Genomic DNA, 24,332 nt, shown 5'->3' on the forward strand with positions numbered 1-24,332 from the left:
TTCTGGTGAAAACTAATTGCAGATGTCACTTCTGTAGATGTCTCACTTGCAAGAAAGCAGTAAATGAAGCAAAGAGGTAAAGGATATTTTGAAGATTCATGATATAGTATTCTTAACTATGTGACTTTTGAATTGTTTCCCTTGTGCTGATTATCTTTATGTTCCAGTTAAGTCCTAAAATCTCTTCCTATACATTTCTGGAGGTTCAAGATGAAAACCAAAAGTAACGTAGCATCTTTCCCTTGTATTCAATAGACTTTGGTCATGCTTGAAATTTGGACAAAGCTGCTGTCAGATGTACTGTGTTTGGGGGGGAAATGTTTTCTGCCTTGTAAATACAGCTGAATTCTGACTCCTGATCTTCATAGTGCAAGGAGAGCAAATCTTACAGGGCAGGTGACTCAGGGCTCAGCAGTGTTAGAGGATAGTTATTATAGACTCAAAGCCTATTACCCTGATAAATTCCTGTCAGCCCTCAGGTCACTTGTTTAATCACAGTTGTTGGTAACTCTTAAGATGACAAACTCTAGCTATGTGACTACTTGTGCATGTCCACATTTCCCGCTGAGTAAGACAGACAAATTAAAACATGCCTAATTTTGTGCTTTTATTGCTTTATCTAAATCATCCACCACTTGCTGCAGCTTTTCTAGGCTGGGGTGGACATTCTCCTCCATCCACTCCTCTACAGTACACTTGTGGAAGACTTGCTCCATGGCTGCCTGCAGGTCTTGCACCACAGCGTTCCACTTGGACAGAAGACTGACCAAAATCAAGGAAGAAAGGAGAAAATGATCACATTTGCAGGTGAGTTTTGTCTCAGCTGAGGACAAGCTTACTAGGGCTTTTAGGGTTACAAAGAGGATATAGTCCTTCAGATGATTTGCAGAAGCAGCATCTATAAGAAAGGCCTTAGCACAAATGGCAAAGCATTGATGTGTTTAAGTACTGTAAATCCTAGCAAGTCTTTTTTGGAAAGCACACGCAGTGACAGAGGAAAGGGGTCTGGTTTTATCCCAAACTCTGCCTGGATCCTGGCCCCTGCTGTGTTCCCACACTGAGGCACACAACTTTGAGATGCAGGAGTAATTCCATATACAAGAAAGGGCCTTCCAAAGAATCTGTACTTGTACTTGCTAAATTTATTCAACAGAAGGCAGATAAAAATAAGCCTGCTCTTCTATTTAAATCTGCACTATGAACACATTGCACTGATTGATTTTTAACTGATCTGAGTAAAGTATGTAAAGAGGTGAGGGCTCAAAGCTGTAGGAATTTGCCAGCCTGAAAAAATGACAGACTTCTTCCTCTGTAAAATAGGTGGCGTTACCTTACTGCATCTGGCTGAAAGTGATGCATTATTATGGGATGAATAATCTTCCTTTTTCTGTGGTAGGGACTGAACCAGCCTGTGACATACCTGAAAACGTATGTTAGTATGAACAGTCTGAAACAGCAATAGTGTATTTGTAGACAGAGGGAAGTGACTGAGCTTTAGCTTTATCTCACAAATGGAGAATGACTAAGGAGTAAGTAAATTTAGGGCTACGTATCTTTGGAACTGGCTTGTAGAAGACTTTGTGGCAGACAGTAACAACTGACCATCTGCTGCAATTTAAGTTTCACTTCAAGTTCATTTTTTGGTAATTATACAATTTAAAATATTCACTTCAAGTTCTAATTCAACAAATAATCCGACTACTGAAATAAGACAGCACGTACAGTTCAGGAATTGAGCTGAATTCAGATATTAAGTTCTGCTGAGATGTCAGTATACAGGGTGCAATGCCTGAAATGTAGTGCTTAATGCTTGTTGGAGCTCCCTGCATATGTGGCCCATTTCTAGATGATGCAGCCCTCCATACCTGTGGACAGAAAAATCAATGTAAACCTTATTACCTGTTCCTTTCCAGAAGTTCATCCACTGATGACTTGAGGTAGAAGCTAACTTCTGTCACGAGGGTAAGAATATTGCTGCCAGGAAAGGTCCCTGTGCTTGTGCTGTCCAAAGAGATCATTAGTTTCTGTACTTACCATGTGCTGCGAAGTGTCTCCAGCAGCTGCAATTTTACCTCATGAACGTATCCAATTCCAGATTGGACATTCCCAGGAGCTTCTCCACTTTTTCTTTAACCTTTTCAGAATAGCCACCTGTGTTGAAGACATCAGAAATAAGACAAAGGAGCCTTCATAACACAAGTGCTCAAAAAGAGGGTTTTCTCAAGCACTCAGCCTTGGCTTAGTTCTCTTTGGATAATGTTGTTTTTTTTTTCTTTGAAGTTAAAATAGAACAAAGAAAAAACGTGGGGGTTGGAGGGAATACATCTTACACAAGGCTTCTTGTGCGATGTAAAGCCCTTTCTAGTTATGAGCTTTCCCTTCAGGGTACTTAACACTTTCAGTGTCTTAGTTAAGCATAAGCAGGTTGTGTTTTAATGTTTAGAAAAGAAATGCAGACAGAAATAACAGCTTGATTGGCAGCTGCCTTTGAAGAAGCCAGAAATGACAGGAGGATTTTACAGAACACGTTACTTCCTAGACACACTTTAAGAAAATGCATTAATTTCGACATGTAAATAACATCTAAGTGTAATTAGTCTCACGAACCAGCAAAGTTTGAAATTAATTACGAAGACAGCAATTCTTAATTTTTTCCAGTATGAGTTTTGTGTTGATTTACAGATTAAAACATAACATGATTAGAATACTATGGCTATTTTTAAGTGTGTAGGCAGAGAGGCTTCCCTGCTGCCACACTGCAGGCAGGTGAGATGCATAATCTATTGTTTGTAATTCGGATCATGATCAGATAGTGAAACCACCTCAAAATGTAAGAAGCCTGTGCTAACCTTAGGGCAAGGTCATTTCACTGCTGTGTTAGGCTTTAGCTCAGAGAGAATAAAGTTGCCATTGTACCATTCTCCAGTGCTTGCAGACATACAGCCAATGATGGAATTGCCACGGGGAAAAGCTCACACAAAACAGAGAAGTGATCGTACCTAAAAAGAAAACATTCACTAATTAGACATGCTAGCTGGGTGAAGTGGAGCAGTAACTGATAGGAAGGATTCCAGCATTGTCACATTCCTTTCTAAAGCTCCAAGTTCCTTGTGCATCTCAGGGAGGCTTGGGTGGAAGTCAGCTTCATGTTCAAAGATGTTCCTTACCTTTGCCAGCCAGTCAGTGCGATACCTTGGAGCACATCAGCAGGGATGCTGCTTGCTACTTTCAGCCACTGAAGGTGGTTTTTTAAATGGTGTCCAATAAGCGTTAGAGACTGATTCACTCCTGTAGCTCCTTTAAAAGCACTAGCAAACCACACCTTGGAGAATCCACATCTGCGATACTTTTCTATAAGAAGCACTGAAATAAGACACAAAAGAATACCATAATAGTAAGGGCTGCACTCTGCCTGTGTAACACTTTCTTTTTCCCCCCCTTCAGGGATCAGCACTGATCAGACTTTTGTTGTTGTTTTTCCCAAAATGGCACACATTGGAAACTTTTAAAGAAAGCTTAAAATGATAGTAAATAATCAATCAGGTAACAGAGCTCTTCCAAGCAGCTCAGAAAAGTACAAACCTTTGCCCTCCACGTCCAGGTCTGCTGCATAGTCCCATATCATAGGCTGCACCAGCTGTGGGACCCCAGATTCTGAAAGGAGCAGAGTTTCATTTAAGTCATAGAAAAAGGACAGTTAAAGGTGAGAAACTATTATGTGTTAGTCATGCATTACTGCACCTATAGAACAAACTATGGCTTGTCACTGAATTCTTCATGCCCATGTGCATTTTGTGGTCAGGACTTTGAACATGTCAGGGGCATGAACCTGTTAGTTCTCCTGCCTTCTTGAACTGGTGGAGCTGCAGATGGGACATGCAAGATTTTCAGCTAAGTTCAAAGGAAATATTCACCCATTAAGTTAGAGATTGTCTGCTTAGCTTTTCAAGGAGCCCATAATGAAGATGCAGGTTTAGCTTTGTAATCAGCTCCCTGACTAGTTTTAAACATGAGAAACTCTCACCCTTCAACAAGTTGCAGTAAATTGTGCATAAATTGGGTACTTTAACTGCATCCCATTTCACTTTTAGCCCATTATTTGCTGTGGTGGTAGACTGCACTTAACTAGATGCTGTGCTTCTTCTGTGGAAATTGCAGGAGTTCTAATTGGATTTTCTGGGGGTGATTCCCCACCACAAAAGCTATGAGTAGGTCAATAAGTGCTGGAGGAGCCACACGACTCCACATGATACTGTCTAAATCTGTTTAGAGCAGACATGGAAAAATGTCCCCATCTCCATTAGATCCATTCTAATTTTAGTAGTAGTTGCATATTTATCAACAGAGGAGGCTTGTGACAAATCAGTATTGGAATTCCTTGCTAATTGTGCTGTCATCGACTGTAAAATCAAAGACACAGAGTAACAGCTTCTCCTTCTTAATCTGCACAAAGAAACAACTAACATTAAAAGGTGGTGAGAATTTGTGGTGACCACTGTGTACTGACTTTATTACCTGTGTATACCAGATAGAAAACTGAACTGTGTACGTTATCAGACTTGCCCAGTGTCAAAAAGAAAGTCTGTAGCATTGCCAAGGACTAAACATCTCCACTTCTTAATCCAATGGACCATATCTCAACTCTTCTCAGGTCGTTCTGTATTGTATTTCAGCTGACAGCAGATCTGTTTCAACCGCATGTGTGAACTGCATGAGTGCTACCAAGTGAGTGACTCACTCCATCACAGCTGACACACCTGCCAATGTTTCCTCGCTGATCCCTCTCAGCATGTCATCCCACACGATGGGAGTCACAGTGGGGTAAGACGAAGCCACATAACTTGCAACTGCTTTTATATGGGACAAGCACAGCTTCTCTGGCGTGTTCCCTTCTTGTTGCAGCCACTGCTTGGACTCCTCTCCTTCACCAAGGTAGTAAACCTGAAACATCAAGCAAAGAATCCTTGATTTCCTGTATAGGAATAGGGGAAACACATTTGATACAGTGTCATGCAGTCATACAGTATGCACAAACTATCACAGGTGTAACACACTGAGCAGACATATTTCAAAGTGCCTTTCAGTGCTGGAGGCATTGCAAGTATCAACCTGCAGATCTGGCACTGACTGAAGATGTCACAGAAGGGAAGTTTCCTGATGAATTAAGGTTTATTAAGATACCTTCACTCTGTTCTCACAGCAGCGGCCCGGCCCGGCCCTCACCTCATCGCAGCCGATGTGGAACCACCTCAGGTCCCGGTGCAGCTCCATGACGCGGTCGATCATGGCTCTGACCAGCGCCAGCGCCTCCTCCTTGTGCGGGTTGAGGGCGTTGGGGAACATCTTCACCTCGCGGAGATGCGCGAACTCCTCGTGCTTCAGCGCGAACTGCGGCGGGACGAGCCCATGGCGGGACGAACCCAATGGCAGCGCGGAGCGGGTCGGGTGGGACGGGAGCGGCTCACCTCCATGTGCCCGAAGCTCTGCACCAGCGGCACCACCTCCAGCCCCAGCGCCGCGGCGCGGCCCAGCAGCTCCGTCAGCTCCGTCCGGCTGTGGGGGGACGCGGTGAGGGCCGCGCCGAGGGCCGTGCCCGCCCAGCCCGCCCCGCTTTTACCTGTAGGCGTGCGGCGCTCTCAGCGCCTCCAGCGGCGCCGCGTAGGGGAACGCGTCCTCGTACTCCAGCAGCAGCCCGGTGGCGCCCATAGCGCGGAGCAGCGGCAGCACCTGAGGGGCGGCAGCGGACGGGCGGTGGGCGCGGGCCGAACCGGGCCGGGCTGAGCGCTTCACCCTCCCTTCTCCCCTCACCTCGGCCAGGTACGCGGCGCGGGGCGGAGCGCCCTTCATGTCCAGGTGCACCAGGCGCTGCCGCATCGCGCTCGATGGCTCCGGCCGCTCTCGCTCCTCCCTGCGCTCTTCCCCGGCAGGCTGAGCGCGGCACGCCGAGCGCATCGTTCCGTCATGGCGGCCGTGGCGGGACGGCGGCGGACGGGCGGCGGGGAGCGGCGGCGGCAGCAGCAGGGCAGGTACGGGGCGGGAGGGATGAGGGGGCGGCGGCCGAGTGACGGCCGAGTGATGGCTGAGTGATGGCTGAGTGACGGCTGAGTGACGGCAGTGCCGCTCCCCGCAGCGCACCGAGGAACGCGGACCCGCAGGAGGCGCGAGGCGGGCGGCTGTGGGCTGCGTGCTTCTTCGCCGCCGCTCTCCTCGCAGCGGCCGGCGGTCTCCTGGCGTGGAGCTCCCGGAGCGCTGAGGACGGCGTCGTCGAAGTGTTGGCCCGGCGCGGGGAGACGCTGCTCGACAAGTTCGTGGAGGTGCCGTGCTCCGGGGACTACGACGGCTACCGCAGGTTTGAAGGTATTTGGGGATGGCCCTGACCGCTGCGACGGCGGCGCTGGGGCCGCCCCGAGGAGACTCGCTGTGGGCCTCACGGAATGCGCTGCTGGGGCCGCTTTGCTCGGGGGGAGCAGAATAAACTTTCTGCTTCTAACCATCAACCTGCCCCACTGCGTTCCTCGATGCCTCAGTTGTCCGTCTCTTAAAGCTGTTATCCAAATCTGCTTCCTCTTCAGCTGTTAGACAAATCTGCTCCCTTACCTGGTTTGTTATGTGGCTGACAAGAGCTTACTAACTGTGTGGGAGCTGGAGTGAGCTGCTTGGAGCAGAACAGCTCTTCCAGTGCTGGTTCTATTGGCAGCGGTCATCAACCTGCAGCCTGGCCGTGCTGCCCCAAGGTTAGGAGGTGGAAGGGGTAACTGCCTGGTCCTGGTGCTGTTGGCCACAAAGTTGATAACGAAACAGAAGGTGATGTACAGCCTGCTGTCAAAAAAGGCCTTCCCGGTGCTCATTTGGTAGGGTATTGGAGAATTCAACACAGATATTCTTTGGTTTTCTGTGATTTCTGTGGTTATTGTAAGGAGGAATGGCTGCTGGCTGTACTTCCATAGTTTCAAAGGCAGAGGAATCTGTGCAGCCAGTGTCGCTGCAGATTTGGTGCTTAAACTCTGAACTGGGGTTGAACCTGCCTGCATTCTGCTACCAGGGCTTTGGCTTATGAAAAAACAAACAAGAAAACTCACCAGAAGTCTATTTTCCCCTATCTCTGCTTTGTTAGAAGAATGTTCTGAGCTGGGGGCGTGCTGTCTTGGCAGCCCCAATAGCCATTCTTCATGAAGGAACTTCAAGGGCTGAGGAATGAATGGATGCGTTCTGTGCTCTTGCAGTGTGAGGGGAACAAGTGTGCCCTCTCTTGACTGTGTATCCAACGCAGGGACGTGCTGGAGGCACGTGGGGGAGTCGCCTTGGATGCGCTTGTACTCAGTGCGTTTGCATTCGCTTCGTGCCCGCCAGAGTGTGCCCGTGAGCCGCCCGCTGCGTGCATTACTGGGAGCTCCTGGAGGCTGTACGACACGCACTGCTGCCCTCTGCCAAACTGCGTTCAGCTCCGCAGCTTTAATCGCTTCTTTGGAAGCAGCTTTTTATTACTGAAGAGCTTTTATTCCATCTTTACTCTGACGTGGCGTCCACAGCTGCTGGTGCTGGGTCAGGAGGCACGTTGCCATCACCACTTGGTGTCTGTCCGTAGTTCAAATGAGCTTTTTATGCACCTGCCCCTGCTGCCCCTCGATCCAGTCCAACAGAGCATCTGGTTTGCTTCAATAGATAGCGATGCTTGGTGTCAAACAGCCTTATTTCCGTACTCCTGCACCCAGAGCTGAGTAGCTCATTAGATAAGTGAGTGATTTGCTGTTTGCTAGGCACGGCCTTGCAGAAGCTATGGGCTACTCTGTAATGCAAGCCTATATTCTCATGAGTGCAGATACACCCAACTGCTACACAACGTAACCCTCATCCTCTCTAAAGCTAGTTTTGCTAAATCCTGACTCCAGTAGCAGCCTTTCCAGAAGGGTAAGTAGCCCTGTACTGTTGTTTGCAACCAGAATTACAGAACACAAATCTGTTCTGAAATAGAAAATCTTTGCTAGTGTCTTTTCTGGGGAGTCACGCAAAAAAAGATTCTGTGTAGATGAGTTGCCGTGGAATATTGAATTTCTCCTTTGAATTTCCTTTTTCCCCACATCTCTCCTTGAACATGTGCTTTCCTTTAGCTCAAAGTTTTCTTTGCCATTCTTGCATCAAAGAGTCCTTTTCAGTGGCAAAAGGAAGGTCATTCTGCTCTTTTGTCTCTATCAGTCAAGACAACTTCATTGGTTTTCTGTGCTCGACTTTCTCCTGAGCATCTCAGAATCTCATTTTTATGTCAGTCTCTTATCTCAGTCTTGTTTTTTTTTTAGTCCTGTTTTGTAACAGAATAATAATAATAAAAAGTGTATATTGTAGCTTTCTGAACTTGTGCTTTATGAATTTGTTGGCATCTTTATACCCATAGAATGTTAGATAAGCTGTGGAATACAAGGCGTGTGATTTGGGATGGTAATGATTCTGCATATCTTTGGTGAATGGATCTTGTGGTTCCTAATGGAATGCCTCATAAGTATTCTCCGTTCTGGCAACCCAAATTGGTTCATTTTTTGGCTGTTTCTGTACACCTGTGAGTGTTGAGTTGATGAAGCTGTTTCTGCCTCAGCCATTTGTCCCACTGTAGGGATGGACGTTTTCTAGTGTGGTGGCAGAGATGTTTCATCCTTGCCATTCAGCTTCTGAGACGCTTTTCAGCCTGGCATTCAAAAGTGAAGAGCCAGTTTTTAATCTACTGCTGCACACATGATGGAGCCTTTATGGGCTTTAGGAGGGATGAGAAATAGTTGGCAGTGTTTACTGGCTGCTGCTCGTTGCCATTCATGACTGCTAAGCTCTATGCTACAAAGGAATATAGCATTTCCAGTGCTTGCTTATAATTCAGAACACTTGTTTATACTGCTGCACTTAGATGCAGTCATTTTACCCTTCTTTCCATCTGACTCTTTACATGTGCATATATACAGATGTCTCCAGCATAGCCTGACTAACCAAGGGGCATCTTCTTTGGCACAGCAGCATCACTAGGTCTGTTCTAACTCTACACAGGGATTTGTGTAAAAATATTCTGTGACTCCCAATGTAATTTTTGACAATTGTTAACCTGAAAGGGGAGTAGGAGGACATTAATGGCGATCTGGTTGGAAGCTTTTTGAGAAGGTGGTCTTTCCTTTTGCGTTTCAGGGTGCACTCCCAGGAGGTGTGGAAGAGGTGTGAGTGATGCGGTGATCACCAGGGAGGAAGCAGAAAGAATCCGTAGGTAATTCTTCTTCCTTTTACGTTTCTATCTGCCATACTGATGGTGCACCACATTTCAGGTGTAACAGAAAGCTTGCAGGCTGAAGGAGCGTGACTTAAACTGATTAAAGTGCTAAACTTGTGCGTGTATCTGCATATGCATTTGAAGCTACTTTGTACTTCTGTAGTAGTGAAGGATCTTTCATACAGAGTGCATAGCTATGTGGGACATATGGGATGTAGGGGGAAAAGAAAAGAAGATAGAATTCTCTGAATTAAGTAAATTTTGAACAATTTTGGCCTGTTGTTCCAATTTACCTTCAAAATTAAAACCAAACAATAGAACCAAACATAAATCTCCTTTCAGCTGAGTTGCTTTCTGGGTAACTAGGACCTGGCGCTGACCCTGTAGTTCTCTATGAGCACAGTGATCAGTTTTAATGGAATAGCTCGGACTGTTATACTCTGCAATTAGAAAATGTGTGGTGGTTTTTGTATTTGCTTGTTTTGCTTATGTTTAATTTTGACCAGATTGAATCTGAAAGCCAGGGTTGTGGGGGCTTTTATGGTCTTGTCCAGAAACATTCTGCAATGTGTAGGTACTTTATTTTCATGACAAAGTGCATAGTTCAGGGTTTCAAATAAAAGGTAGCTTCTCTTTTCTGCTTAACTGGGTTGTGTTTGATGCAGTAAATAACTCTTACTGGAAGGTTGCGTATTTTATATAATGACATTGAAGAACAAAGTAATCAAGACTTCAGTTCTCATCTGAGATTGTTGTTTTGCCTGCAGGATAGCAGAGAGGGGACTGTCCTTGGGAGGATCAGATGGAGGGGTGAGCAGCATCCTCTTACTTTTTACATTCTCTTACTTCCAAGGAGATCGTTGAGATTATGAAAGCATTTTTGGGGCAAGAGAAGATAACAGATTTGGGGAAATTGTCTGGAAATGTATTTTCTGTCCTATTGATGCTCCTGCTGGCGCTATAATTGACTTCTGCAATACAGCTGACCCATTCCCTATTATTAATATTATTTCTAGAGCCTTTCTTGGTCCGATTTAGTCTTCTGCAGCTGGAACCAGCTGCTAAAGCAGAACTGCACAAGTTTGGTTTCTGGGTTTTTGGTTTTTGTTTGAGAAACCAGATCACAATGGTTCGCAGCTATCAGATAAAGGCTGAGTTTTGTGGAGTGATAGAAAACTTCATGCAATGTCTTCAGCAGAACTCTGAATTATATTCTTTAAAGCTGGGGGGAAAAAGCACCTCACCTTTTTCTCTGCACTGTTTTCCTCTTTGTTCTCAGTTTGTTTTTGTGTATGAACTGTTACTGTTTCTTACGTACTTGTAAACATAAATGCTTCTTTAGGCCTCTGCTGAGTTGGGATGTTTGTTGGAAGGAGAGAAGTTGTGATGGAAGGAAAGAAAAAAGACTGTTTATTTAATTGCCCCTGGGGCTGCTTAGGAAGATCTGCAAAAGAATATTTTGAGATCTTTTAAAGGAGAGGAGAAATGGGGGAAAATGACTCTTCTGTAGTAAAACTGTGTTGGTCTCAGAACTGTAGGCTGTGATCAGCATCCTTTCAGGTTCCTTACAGTGTGTGCATGTGGGAAAGCTGTTGCACGCTGTGACTCCTTTGGGGAAGGTGCAAAAAGAGCTGTAGTGTTGCTTTGAAGCCTCACCCAGAACTGTGGGTAAGCACTGAAAGATGCTAAAAAGATGAGCTGAAAAGTATTTCTAGAGGATAATGTTCAGGACAGCCCTTTGAATGTAGTCCCCTTACCTTATTCTTCGTAGTCTCTGCTTTTTTTGTTGGTTTTTTTTTTCCATTTTGCATTTTTTCTTTCTTATTCAATATGTTCTTGGATTCCTGATGTCCTGAAGTGAATCTGCTCCTGATATTGTAACCCTTGCTCCCAAATCTCATTAAATAATGACTGATTTGTGCTGGTGATGTGTGGATGAAACTTCTTCCTTCACTGATACCTTCTGTCTTCTTTTCAAACCTCTGATCTACGTAGCATACAAAATGCTTCAGCTCCTTCTTCACCTGGCCACCTTACTCTGTTGGCTGAGATCTGCTGCTTTGCTTTATGCGTCTGGGACTTCAGAGTCCATCCAATTATGTTCATTGATCAAAGACTAAATTTTTCCTTAGAAATTCCTTCTATAATTCTTCACTTCTCCTCTTTGTGGGTTGGACTGTACTTTCATTCTGATTTTCTCCTATCTCCAGTTTTAAGTAGCATCTTTGCTAGTCTTATTTGCATTTTGAGTTCATAGAAGTAGATTTGTGTGTGTGGCTGTGTGTAACTTAATAATTTAAAGAGCTAAACTTGAAACTCCTTCAGTTCTCTCCCTGTTTGCTGTCCTTTCTGCTTCCTTGGGGGACTGAGTGTTGCACAAAAACTGGTTTTCCTCTCCATCCTTTTGTTTTGAGAAGATTCTGGCTGGCATTGAATTACTGAAGTGTCCCAGGAGTCGTACCCTAGTTGTTGTGCTGAACTTTCTGTCCCATATTCTGTTATGTATATTGTATTTGTCCACATGCCCATTCACGTGCATGCACACACTGAAGCTAGAAGAGCATATGTAACAGAAGAGCACAGAAACCAGCAGTATCTAAACAGCGGCACCTTCTGCACCACTGCACTGCTTTCACTTGTAGGTCACTGTAAAATAACTTTTTCACTGTGTTCTTTCTGTTTCTAGAATGTCATTTGTGCTGTTTCTCTTAGTGTTTCTCAACTTTATGTTTTTTCATCTTAGACCTTTCTCTTTCTTCTCTACCTTATATTTTCTTGCATGTGATCCCTGCTTACGTTACCAGTTTGACTCACTCGCATCTTTGCAGGTGCTGCCGTCAGAACATCCATCGTAAATGTAACTTGACTCATTTACTATCAAAGGTTTGGTATTTTGAAGCCTAGGAAAAGAAACCCCCTGGTGCAGGAGTCAGCTGTGGCACTTCATTTCCTGTACTGCTGCGTAGATGACATTAGTAGCTTCCTAAACCTCCTCCTTGCAGGGAAGTTTACAGTTCTAATGACTGAATGAAGCAAACGATGTGTGGCTGTGATGCCAAACGGGTTTCTGATGTGGGCACACACACCTGTGCATGGAATGGTATTTCTGCAGGTAATATCATTCCTTGTTCTGCTTTCAGCCCTCCTAACCAAACTAGAGTTTTTAAAATGCTGTCCTGATTTATCCAGGGAGAAGATAAAGCCTCTGCATAGTATTTACTTTATCATGTACATCTGCTGAGACCCCATAGCTTCATTTTTTTTCTTGCCTAGCAACCAGCAGGCACTTTGAGACAGCTGTCAGATTGTACTGGGCAGTGTGCCTTGCCCTGTAGGTAGTAAAATTGGTCCTTTTTGCCATATGCTGTAAAAGGTGGCTATTTATGTGGCCTTTCTGAATCTTTTTTGCAGTGAGAGGGTGGAAAATGTGATACTAACTACACTTAAGTTCCAAAGGAACCTTTCCTTTCCTTTTCGTTTTTTTAAGGAAAGTTTAATTTCTTCTCTATAGCACTTCTGTTAAACTGTGTCTCATAAATGAATCATCTCATAAAATCATTAAGCTTGGAAAAGACCTCCAGGATCATCTAGTGAGCTGTCAAACATGGTACATGTGGATATGTTTGCCTTGCTCCTGCCTTCTTTAGATAAACTTTGTAGAGCTTTCAGACCGAGAGCATTGATCTGAAGTGCAGACTAATGAACCTTTGTCAGCCAGCTGAACTGGAAGTAATGGTGTTGACACAGTTCTGTACCATGGTAGGTATCTGAGTATAAAAATGGTGCTGAAAATATTAAACACCTGGGAATGGTAGAGATTAAATTAAATGTTTCAGTTCCTTTCCCACTTAGCTGTTAAAGAAATTGCTTTGTGTTCGTAAACAAGTCCCCATCTATGTTTGTCACTGAGTCATTTTCTCCTGTCTGAAACAACTGTGAGGAATATTTATCTTATCTAGACTTTATTTTTCATTTATCTTTGTCTGGCTTCATATTGTAGCTATTGCCTTTTCAGCTATGAATGTCACCGCTTCTTGGGAGTGCCTTGTATTGATCTGCTTGGCCGTTCTGGTCTCTACCATGTAGCTGTGATCATCTGCAGTGTGAGGATGTGTGCATTTGGAACGTGTGCTGGAAGTATTTGGAAAGCAATTTGTTCTTAAATTAAACTTACTGTTTCAGATACGTCCTGCTGCTTCCCCTCATAATCTACCTTGGCATGGCCACAAGCGTATTTTTGAAGCTAGAAGGGAGCAGTTTTACTTGTTCCAGCTGTAACTTAGATTATTGTACAGAACCAGAAACCAGTGAAGTTAAAATATTACTTCTGAAGCCCGAGTAAAGCTTATGCTCATCCAAGAGCAGCTCTTGTAGTAAGGTGACTTGTTTCTTAAACAGTCCTCTGCAGTCTTTAAAGAACTTCTGTGAGAAGCAAATGAAAAACTCATGTTATGTCTAAGTAGCCTGTTATATATTCTTAAAAGTTTGGGAATGTGTTTGGGTGGCTGTATTGAAATAAGGTTGTTACCTCTTTTTCAATTGAGACTTTAGTGGAGCTCCCATCTCCGCTCTGAAGCTGAAAGCAGTTGAGCCTCCAGCAATTTTCTCTTGCTTGGGTCATCTTGGGTGCCTTTCCTAAATGTGATCCAGAGAAGGAGAGAGACAAATGTGCTGAGGCTTGGGGTGCAGGCTGTGTTTGAAACTGTAGTGCTGGATGGCACTGCATCTCTGTCAGTGTGCTGACCATCTGCTGCTGTGCATTCAGCAGCCTGTCTTTTATTGGGTTAAAATAAAAAGTGGTTTGCAATGGTACCGTCCCAACTATGCCCAGAAATCCATCCTGCTGGAAGTTATCATTCTTTCCAGGCAGTTTACCTGTGAATGGTACGTGGTGCATCAAGAAATGCCAGATTCCAAGATGAGAATGCTTTATCCAGGATACTGTACCTCAAAGATGTCATTATAGTGTTGGTGTCAGTCGGGGTAATTCACTGCTGCTACTTGATATTTTCAGTGCAGCAAGGAAGGCTACTATGAAGTCGACCTATTTTTAATTGCTGTTTAAATTAGGGGGAAAAACCATGTATTTTCTGGACAGCAAGGGACATCCAATGTTGTACTTCCTTCAGCTTAGGAAAGTATTTTAGAACCCCAAGAGGTAGCTTTCTATCATAGCAAATCTGAATACTGATCTTTTTGGCTAGGTTTGGAGCTCAGCAGTAGTATTTGGCTTGAGTCAAATGGAGAAATGGATCTATTTTTTTTTTCCATATGTACAATCTTTTCACTCTTTGGTTCTCTCTTACAGTTTACAGCAGTTTAGAAATTGGAATAACAAAGTGGCTCTGGCAAGACTCGGAATTGTAATTGTTCACTAAAGCAAACTCTGCTTTAAACACGAAAAGTACACAGCAACACATGGTGAAGAAATCTTAATAACAAACGTTGAGCAAGTTAAATATTAGTGTTGCTATTTGAGCACTTCACAAATATTGGAAAATGAGTCATCTTTGTGTGAAAGGGGAATGTCTTTAAGAAGGGTCCAGGAACGCAGTGTCTAACCTTCAGTCTGGAGGAAGGCTCTGGCAGTTCTGCATGCTGGATTTGAGTCTCAGGAATAGTACTTTTGTGCTTTATCCATATGGTGCCTTAATCTCAGGATCATTTATAGTACAAACTGGAGGAGGCTTGTTGTAAAATAAGCATTAATATTTTGGATGTGAAGCTAGAAACTAATACTTGGCAGGGTATGGCAAGTGAAAGCCAACAGGACAATTATTGAAGTTTGCTAAATAATGATAAAACCTTCTCAGACATTTTTTTTTTTCCTTTCCCAGGCATCAATTTTGGACTTGCACTCTGGAGCTCTTTCACTAGGGAAGCAGTTTGTTAATCTGTACAGGTAATGTGAGCCTTTGCCTTGCTGTCCCTCCTGTAATCCTACACCTTTAGTATTCAGTACACAAGGGCTGAAAGATTTGGCATTGCCAGCTGTAGAACTGCTTAGATTTACCACAGTTTTCCACAGCTAGCTGACAAGCTGCTGTGGCTGGAAAACCAGCTTTATCTCTTGTTGAACTGGGCTTATTGGAAGCTGCTCTTATCTTTTTGTTTAGAGTTCATGCACCAGCAAATGATAGTTTGTGGATTTTTTTAAGTGTTTTTTCCCTCCCCGCTTCCACAGTTACAGCCCGTAGTTGATTGGCAGTGGATGAAATAGCATAGAGATAAGAGTTCTTTAACACTTATTTCATGTTGTGGGAGGGGACATTTTTCATGCCTTGCAAATTCCATTATCAGTTACTGTATCTTGATCCTTTAATCTTTTAGCATTTGATCTTTGAGCAATGCTTTGGGAATTTCGCACTCGAGCCTTTGCAGGATTTTAGTGTCGTGTCTTTACACGTGGACAAATGGGGAGAGAATACAGCGTAGTCTGTTGGGCAGTTTGATTCGGTAACAGCTATTTCAGATTGTTATTTAATTTTCCAGATACTTTGGGGACAAAATTCAAGATATCTTCACGGAAGAGGATTTTGCTTTATATCGGTAAAAAAATTTCAGTGACTGCTGAATCAACTACAAAGTGTGGTATTTTCTGTATAGTGTAAGATGGAGGGGGGGGGTTATCCTTTGTGATGGGTTCAGACACCGAATTGAACTTGAAGCTCAGAGTAGTAATCACTGAGTACTAAGATGTTTGAAGTCCAAAACAGCAGATGTGGTTTAGATGTATCACCAATGTCAGGCTGTTATTGATGGTGTAAGTGGAATCAGATGGTGGCAGCACTGCATTTCCCTTCCTGCTTGAGGATCTGATGGCTGAAGCCCAGCTTCAGACCTGCTAGCAAAGAGAACTGTTTGCCTGAGTTCTCAGGTCATGTTATCTGAAATGTAAACTATTTTATCACTCCTGTTTGGCATCTGTTATCCAAGAGATGTTAGGTGATAAAGACAGTCCTATGTGATTATCACAATAGGAACATTGTTTTTTTTTTTATTGATGGGGATGTAAAGTGTAGAAAAACATTAAAAATGATAAAGCAGGAGATGGAAGCACTTCAAATAACTTTGTGGGAAGCAGAGCATTTGGGAGGAAAGCCTCCCAAAGAAGCCAGAATATGAAATAGTGCTATAATGTAATAGCTTTGGCATCTGATGCTTTCAGCTTTCCTGCAGACCAGCTCATATACTTAATGAAGACAACAAATGTAATGAGTTCCATGTGTCTCTGAAAGTCTGTCACCAAAGGTTAGGAGCAAACATTCTTTTATTGACTAGGCGCAATAAATCTTAGTTAAGCATTTTAGTTATTTTCTCATAATTTAAAATGTGCCTGGCTTGAATTTTTAGTCTAATTTTAATGATTTTCTGCTTTTTCTTTTCATTTTTCTTGCCTTTGTGAAGGAATTTGACCTCCCTCTAGTGGCAGAAGGAGAATTAAGTATCCAAATAGGTTAATTGATAGATATGTTCCATCTAGGCAGCGTATGTTATTAGTTTTATTAGCATAGTTATTTTGTCTTAAAATTAACCGTTGAAAACTCATTGGACTTAAATGTCTTTAGATACTGCTGTCATTGTTGATGACGTACTTCTGCACTCAAACGCATCACAAAAATATTATGCTTTTTGATTGCAATTGAATTTAGAAGGTATAAAGGAAAAAGCGTCTGTCTCACCAAAACAGTGGAAATAATTTTTGGGTAATAGTCTTTGTGCTGCCTTCCATTCTGTGGAAGATCAAAGAATCTGTAAAAATAACAAAAGTAAATGGGCAAGAGGTGTCCTAAACAGCAGTTCATGCTAGTTTCTGATCCCTGCTTTGTGGGATGAGAGTGCTGTTAGAGAACATCAATATTACATTGGTGTTGCATGCCAGTATAGGAGATATTTCAGTCTACTGGATACAAATCTCATACAATCCATAGCAAATGCTTTTGTTCATACCAGTGGCAATGTTTTAATACAGTCTGCAGTTCATTATGTCGCTAATGAATGATTTTATGCTATTCTTGGGAGCATTGATCTTCATTACTTTCATTCACCTACCAAGGTCTGTTTAAAAATACACTCTAGAGAGAAATAACTGAATGTAATTCATGTCTGGTTATTACTGATTACAACAATAACAAATCTGAGTAGGCATTTGAGCCAGGAAGCTGATTTCTAAACTATCTGTGTCAGAATTATGTTGCTTCATAAACTGATGCTTTTTCTTCTGTCTGCCAAGCATACTGCAGCAGTTCCTCTTCTTTCATGTAATAGATGCATCTTTATCCAGAAGTAAGGCCTTTAAATCTGCGTGCTTGCTTTTAAGGGTATGACTTCAGCAGAAAACAGTACCATCGAAGATTTATTCCAGAAACTTCACCACTTGTTAAGGCACAGACACAGAGTGAACAGAGGGGGGAACTAACAGTGTATATAGGCATATATGTGTATATATTTTTTCTTGCTGGTCTGACCAAGCTTGTATCTTTGAGAGATGTTTGACACTTAGTTCTTTCAGTCTTTTGTGTGGCTGCTGGTGCATTAAGCTGGAAACCGGTGTCTGCATACTTCTTTTTGTCTCACTTCACGTTATTAGAAAGTATGTATTAAACTCCCTATGTAGAGAGCTGGCTGAACTAGGATTTTCCTGGAGTTTCTGTGCATTTCAAGTGGTACAGTATGTGCTCAAGAAGGAAGGAGCAGTTAGGCACCCAAAGGTGCATTGCTTCTTGGGGCTTTATTCCAGCAAGTCCTTGCAGTATGGGTTGCTTGTTCAGGTATCAGTGGAATCCTGCAGTTTATTCAGTATGTGAAGGCAGCAGCACACAGGGGAAGGGGAGGCCACCATGGTGCTCCATGCCCGCAGACGCGGTTATTGCTGGGTCACCTGGAGGTGGGTGCTGCCACAAGATCATGATAAAACTTGAGTCTGTGCTTAGACCTTCACCTTACCTGCTTCATTATTATCTCCCCATTCACTGTTTTCCCTGTCTACTTGAATTTGTTTCTTATGTATAAGTTATCTTTTAAAAAATGTGCTTATTTTCTCTGTGCAACATATTTCTGAGTTTTTCCTTCTCTTTGATGTGAGTTTTTGTGTGTCGGGAAGAGTGAAGCAGAGCTTTATCTGCTTGGTTTGGAAAACTTACAGTCTTGCCTGAAGCCATTGCACAGATGCCTCAAAGAGGAATGCAGCTTTAGCAGAGCCTTATGAACACAGAACAGTAAATTTTCATATAAAGTTTTTGAGAGTAAGAAAGGAATCAACCCAAAAGAGGAAGCAGCATTGCTTAGGGAGCAGTACAACTGTTGGAGATTTAAAGTTGCGTCAGGACTGTGGCTCAGCTAACTCAGAGTTTGTTCCAGCTGGCTGGTGCAGCCAGCCACCATACAGAGTGGGAATGGGGCTCCTTCACTGTGGGTCAGGCTGTTAATTCCTGTGCTGGGCTGCTCAGTGCCTGCTGCCTTCAAGTCACAATGAAATGAAATTAGTAACTTCATCTAATGCTTTTTGGGAAGCATAAGGCAGCTTCCTTCCTATTTCTAGGAAGGCATGCAAATAGACCAGGCACCCACTGGGAAGAGGGGAAGGGCTGGTGGCCCATAGATCTACTCTTGGTGTCACTTCTACAAAATGCAGCCGTTATGTAGCTTCCAACTTGAAACATCAGTTTGCGCATATATCTGATCATCTCATCTCTAACTTCATTTCACGGCTTTCATATTTCACATCTAAAATAGCTTGAATTGACTGCTGAAAACTTAAATCCAATTACAGTTTAGTAGAGAAATGTCTAACACAGGAAAGATGCAGAACGAGCAGTGTGTATGGTCTGAGTATTGGTTTTCTGGTGCTTCTTTTGAAGCCCTCAAAGGAAGAAAAAGACAACTAATAGAGCACCTAAGAATGTGTTAAATGGGGAGAAAACTATATGAACTGAAGCTGGGGCAGTTTGTGTTAGCTCTGCATGCACCTGTCTGTCCTGAAAGACAGCATAGGATGCTGGTGTGCAGTGAAGAGTGTTTGCTTACTGGTGTTATTTGTCATCTTCTTTTTTTAAAAGGAAGCAAAATCATGCTCTTTTTCTTGGGAAGCACAGCAGTAGTCAATGCAGACACACTGCGGTTGGAACTTGCAGAATAATTGGGAAAAACATCTTGCATTCATTCTTAAAGGAGATTTGGATAAGATTTCAATGCGTATGTTGGCCTCGAACCGTGAATTTCATAGAGCCCAAGACTTCTTTGGGTTAGTTTGGAACTAGTTGAAGGGTGATTGAAGGCTTGTCTCACAAGGCAATACTACAAACATACGCATTTCCAGTCATCTGCTTTGGATTAAAAACACGTATGTAAGATGCTTTCTCTTTAATTTTTGGTAGTTCATAAACACTGCAATATGCATGGAGTTTCTTAGGAAAACGGGCTGCTAGTGCTGATCATAAAATCTGGACAACAGGAGACAAAAAATCCCTGCAGATTCTCTCTTTTTTTTTAGATGTAGTAAGTCTGTATTGTTTAAGCCAAAATAAACTTGGAAAGTGAGGTATAAATTCACTTACTGTCTGAGGAAGGCAGTTAGCTCTGAGGAAGCAGTGACAGTGAATGAAGGAGTACACAGAAGAAACAGGAAAGATGTGTCACTGTTTAGATGCGGCCTCTGCACTGTTCCAACCCTCAGCCTGCTGTGTTCTGTTCTTTGCAGTGATGTGAGACAGAGAATTCAACAGAAGATTGCTGAGGCGTTTGGTATCAGCTCTTCTTCCATGTACCTGACTAAGCCAACGTTCTTCTCTAGAATAAACAGCACAGAAGCCAAGACAACACATGATGAATACTGGCACCCACACATTGACAAGGTAAGTAGGAGGCTTTAATAGGATGCAAATGTTCTGTGCTATTATTAGATCTCTTTAAAGTTATTTTGCATTCAGCGGTTAGGCATGCTTGAGAACTTGTGCTCATAAAAATCCTTCAGTCAAGGAACCTAAAGGAAAGATAAACAAATTCTAGAAGCCAATCCAAGACCTTTTTTCTGCAGGGGGGGACGTGGTACCCTATTAAAAATTGTATGTTTTATTGTTGGATTTTTTTCTTAGGGTGGCAATACCACACTTTCTTTTCACTGTATAATTTTCTGTTTCTAGACTCATGGCTTAATACTTCAGGTTTCTCAGTGGTCTTACATGATTTATAATTACTATTAAGTTATTATTGCTTTAAGCAACCTGAATTTTGTTTGTGTTTAGTTGAAAATAGACAAAATCATAGCATTGAGTTTTAAGAATCACCTAAGGGGGAAACCAAATGGAACCTAGCCCATCAAAATCTAAGATATGCCTTAGTGCTATATTCTGTGTATGGGTAGTGTACCTTGAAATCTACGACCTGAAACATCTAAGATTGAAAAAAAAGAAACAGTAGTGAAACATTCCTACCTTGAAAATGATGAAAGAATCTAAAGGGAGCACATCTGTTGTTGCTCACAATGCTAGCACATGCTTTTGTACTCTTTTGTGATGCTGCTGGAAGCAACTTAGGTTTAAAAAACATGGTGAGAGAGAAGCTGTGGGTGCCCCATCCCCGGAGGTGCCCAAGGCCAGGTTGGATTGGTGCTGGGTCTTGAGCTGGTGGGGGACAGCCAGCCCATGGCAGGGGCTGGGACAGTGTGGGCTTTAATGTCCCATCCAACCCAAGCCATTCTGTGAATGGTAATGTCAAGTGCAGATGCTGTTTGAGAGAAGTGAGGCAAAGGGATTGTGCAGACAAGCTAAGACCAGCTTCTGGTTGCTTTTTGTTTAAAAAGCTGTGATTTCTGCTTACCAGATCATAGCTTTCAGGAAAAATTACCATATGTTGAATATATGTCTGCACGTGACTTTAACCTACTGTAGGTATCCACAAATGTATCTATATGTAAGTGGGTATATATGTTGTGTGTGTATCTGTACAATGTACATCTATATTGTGTATTTCGAGGTTAAAAAAATAAATGTAGCTGATCTGGCTACATGGCATTTAGAACTCAAACCTATGCAGGAGACTGTATTCCAACAGTAGGTCAGTGGCTCAGAAAATATTTCTGAGGGCTTAATGGGTTCGACAAGTTGTGTAGTTTCATGGTATTTTCATTGCAATCAGCCTGCCTGGTGTTTTGAGTTTTGCAGCTGAGAAAACAAACTGAGTTGTCTCCTTGGAGCACATGAGCACATTTTACCTTTTTCTCTGAGCTGCTGAGTATACTGCAATTACACTTCTCCATCTCACTATCCTCGGTTTGGAAGATTTTAAGTGCATAATGGAACAGCACGGTTCTATTATGTGTGTATGAGGCTTTGGATTTTTTTTCCCCTTAAAATTCATTTGGTTTCTAGTTACATGGGAATGAAAACCCTTAAATCACCTGAATGAATCATTTAATTTTGTTGACTTTATAAGCAAGATAAATCAAACACAGCATTGGCTTAAGATGTGGAGCTTCATCTTGGATGGAATTTGTTTGGAGCTGAACCTTTCCAACATCAAATATCTGAATTATAATGGAATTGCTGTTGCATGCTCAACCCTGACAGTGCAGTAGTCTTAAAATGTTCTCTTAGATGTGGAACTGGATGAATTCTACAGTCCTGTGGGCAGGGATCCTGTCATCCTTCACAGGCTTGTCAGGCTCTATCATAAAATCAGGCTTATTTTATTTTTCCTTGAATTTCTTCTGTTGAAGAAGCTATTCTGGGACTTCAGTGCATATTCTCACTAATTTTTAGCCTAAACTACTTCATCGTCAGTTTACACCTATTTTAGTTTGTATGGACCCTCTTAATCAGTCTTGTTCCTCTCCCTTCTCCCAGTTCCACCTCCTCCTGTCCCTGTGTAAGCAGCAATCACAGCCTTTTTAGCCTTTCTTCCCCAGGTTAAACAAGCCAAACCTTACACTAACTGGAGTTTTTGTCATGGAAGCAATGAGGGTTAAAATAGTTTTGCAAATCTATGATTCTATGAATGAAAATGTCTTCCTATGCCATCTGTTGCTGTGTTCTGTGTTAATCATTGTCCTTACAGGATAATCTGTACAGCCAACGTTGAGCCAAAATATAACTGGCAGTAACGAGTGTAATTAAAAAGAATAATAATAATAATAATAATAATACCTGAACAGGAATGAAAGTCATTCTGTTATACTTAGAAATGGGTTTTTGGTCTGTAGGCTCAGAGGAAGCAGAGACTTTGAAGGCTATATTTGAAGGTTTTAAAACAAAACCTGGAGGAACATCCCCTTTTCACACAACAAGTGTGTAATTATTTGGAAAGTCAGTATCTGACTGTTACCGTGAAGCTCTTGAATGAAAGCTGATGAAAAAAGTGAGGCTTCCAGAGACCTCTAGCTGATTAGCCAGGAGGTAGGATTAGTTATGTAATGACTGGTTCTGGGCATCATTGTCAGTATTACGGTGAAATTCTATCTTGAAATAATACAAAGAAATCTGAGCCTTTGTATACGTTTGATCTGATGCGCAGGTGTAACTTCTGACACCATGTCTTTTAGTGGCTGTTCAGTAAACGTGGCGGGGATGGGCTGATGGCTGGACTAGATCTTAGTGGTCTTTCCAATCCTTATATGTAGGATGACTGAGATCAGTAGAGGCATTTAGTTATGGAAACTCCGAGGTCAGAAGTAATAAAGGTAAAATACTAGTTCATTATTTGTATATAGTGTTTGTATAAACATAACTGATAATGTTGACTTGCTCCTAGGAGACTTACGGCTCTTTTGATTATACTTCACTGCTCTACCTCTCTGACTATGCTGAAGATTTTGGCGGTGGACGGTTTGTGTTTATGGATGTAGGATCCAACAAGACAGTAGAACCCCAAGCAGGTAAGAGTCTTGGCTTGCCTGCATTGAGGCAGGCCAAACTGTGCCCTTGGGTAGCTGGCTAGGCTGGCTGATACAGTGGGATTTTGTGTTTTGTGTCAGCAGTAATTATCGAATGATGCAGTTTTCTGCTGTTTTTTGTGTCTTGAGATTGGGTATAAAGTAAGATTAGAAACGTTAAGAAGAAATAGATTTACTCCAGATATCTCAGACTGTACGAAGTGACTTCATTGAAAGCTGTAGCATTTAGAACCACAGTCCAGTCATGGCAGCTTAGCAGTGTATCAAGAGTGAAGAGAACACTGTGAACATCCTTACGCTACAGCAAATCCACAATAAAGCAATTTATTTTGTATCTCGTGGCCTGAAATTCCTTTGCTGTTCCAAGTGGGGCTCAGTGCTCTGTAATTACTATGATCTGGGTGTGAAGATGATGAATTACCACAGCCCTGCTGGTGTGCAGTACCATGACGATCGATGGTAACTTGATTATAAGTCCATTCATGTTTTCAATTGATGTGCTAACAATGAGCATTCAGTTGGCTGTCAGTTATACCTAAAAAAAAGCCTTTCCTTAAGGATGGCTTAAAATTTTTCCAGTAGGTGGATTATTTGAAATTAGAATTACTTTGGGCAATGTGTGTAGGAAGAAAGCACTCTGTCTCAACTCATCTGTCTGGTGGGTGAGCAGGGAGCTTATGGCAGTGTTCCTCAATGCTTTGTAAGGCAAAGCCATTGCAGAAAAAAATATCAATGACAGCTTTGTATTCCTACAGCGTTCAGTCTATTTTTAATAAGAAAGAAGAAAAAACTTCCTCATTTAAAGACAGCATCAGTTGTTTTCTGACAGGCATTGCTCCAAGAGATGTTACCATGGCCGCCTATAAGCGGATATGGGTGCGTGGTGGGTTTTTTGTTTTTTTGCTTGAAATGTATTATTGTCTGTGTATCCTGTGGGTCACAATGATCCATGTTGCAGCTGTAATGCTGGATTAGATGAACTCTGTGATTATCTCTGCGTTTGGTATCAATAGTTTTACGTTTGATTATTTTGGCTTCTCTGATTGAAAATAAATGCTGAGCTGGAAGTGTTATCCTTTGCAAAATGCTGCTGTTGGTGTTTTGAAAGGGAGCAAATTAAACTGGGTCATTTCCAGGTACAATTCTAAGATGAGCATGTTGGTTTTGGAACTGCATGCCAGGTATCTGGGAGCACTGCTGTCT

At 42.5% G+C, this 24,332-nt stretch overlaps 2 protein-coding genes across 3 annotated transcripts in view; one reads left to right on the plus strand and one right to left on the minus strand.

Annotated features, from left to right (window-relative positions):
* Positions 1-138: 138 nt before the first annotated feature.
* Positions 139-5,952, minus strand: HEXD (hexosaminidase D). Of its 2 annotated transcripts, XM_072351606.1 has the most exons (12): positions 5,809-5,917; positions 5,618-5,727; positions 5,466-5,553; positions 5,224-5,388; positions 4,758-4,941; positions 3,583-3,654; positions 3,168-3,363; positions 2,917-2,999; positions 2,073-2,151; positions 1,900-2,001; positions 1,331-1,420; positions 139-762 (listed from the first exon to the last, which is right to left on the minus strand). In XM_072351606.1, exons 1-12 carry the CDS (start codon positions 5,872-5,874, stop codon positions 594-596), a joined length of 1,404 nt encoding a protein of 467 aa, XP_072207707.1. In that variant the 5' UTR covers positions 5,875-5,917; the 3' UTR covers positions 139-593. The 2 variants fall into 2 exon arrangements, with proteins under 2 accessions (XP_072207707.1, XP_072207706.1); XM_072351605.1 differs by having other exon boundaries at positions 5,618-5,952.
* Positions 5,953-6,075: 123 nt separating this feature from the next.
* The window catches only part of OGFOD3 (2-oxoglutarate and iron dependent oxygenase domain containing 3), a 30,627-nt gene continuing 12,370 nt past the window's right edge, over positions 6,076-24,332 (plus strand). Inside the window, exons 1-8 of the mRNA XM_072352288.1 lie at positions 6,076-6,083; positions 6,131-6,357; positions 9,163-9,238; positions 10,009-10,051; positions 15,079-15,143; positions 15,734-15,790; positions 19,941-20,094; positions 22,988-23,111. Coding sequence (XP_072208389.1) covers positions 6,076-6,083; positions 6,131-6,357; positions 9,163-9,238; positions 10,009-10,051; positions 15,079-15,143; positions 15,734-15,790; positions 19,941-20,094; positions 22,988-23,111 — 754 coding nt within the window. The remainder of the gene's footprint in view (positions 6,084-6,130; positions 6,358-9,162; positions 9,239-10,008; positions 10,052-15,078; positions 15,144-15,733; positions 15,791-19,940; positions 20,095-22,987; positions 23,112-24,332) is intronic.

This window comes from Excalfactoria chinensis, chromosome 17, assembly GCF_039878825.1.
Source record: "Excalfactoria chinensis isolate bCotChi1 chromosome 17, bCotChi1.hap2, whole genome shotgun sequence".
Lineage (NCBI taxonomy): Eukaryota > Metazoa > Chordata > Aves > Galliformes > Phasianidae > Excalfactoria > Excalfactoria chinensis.

Excerpts from the sequence above, each read along its gene's own strand:
- HEXD (XM_072351605.1), bottom strand. The coding sequence starts at position 5,952 with ATGCGCTCGGCGTGCCGCGCTCAGCCTGCCGGGGAAGAGCGCAGGGAG. Across the intron at positions 5,389-5,465 it reads AGAGCTTCGGGCACATGGAG|TTCGCGCTGAAGCACGAGGA; the intron begins GTGAGCCGCTCC and ends GTCCCGCCGCAG. Across the intron at positions 3,000-3,167 it reads GCACTGACTGGCTGGCAAAG|GTACGATCACTTCTCTGTTT; the intron begins GTAAGGAACATC and ends TTTTCTTTTTAG.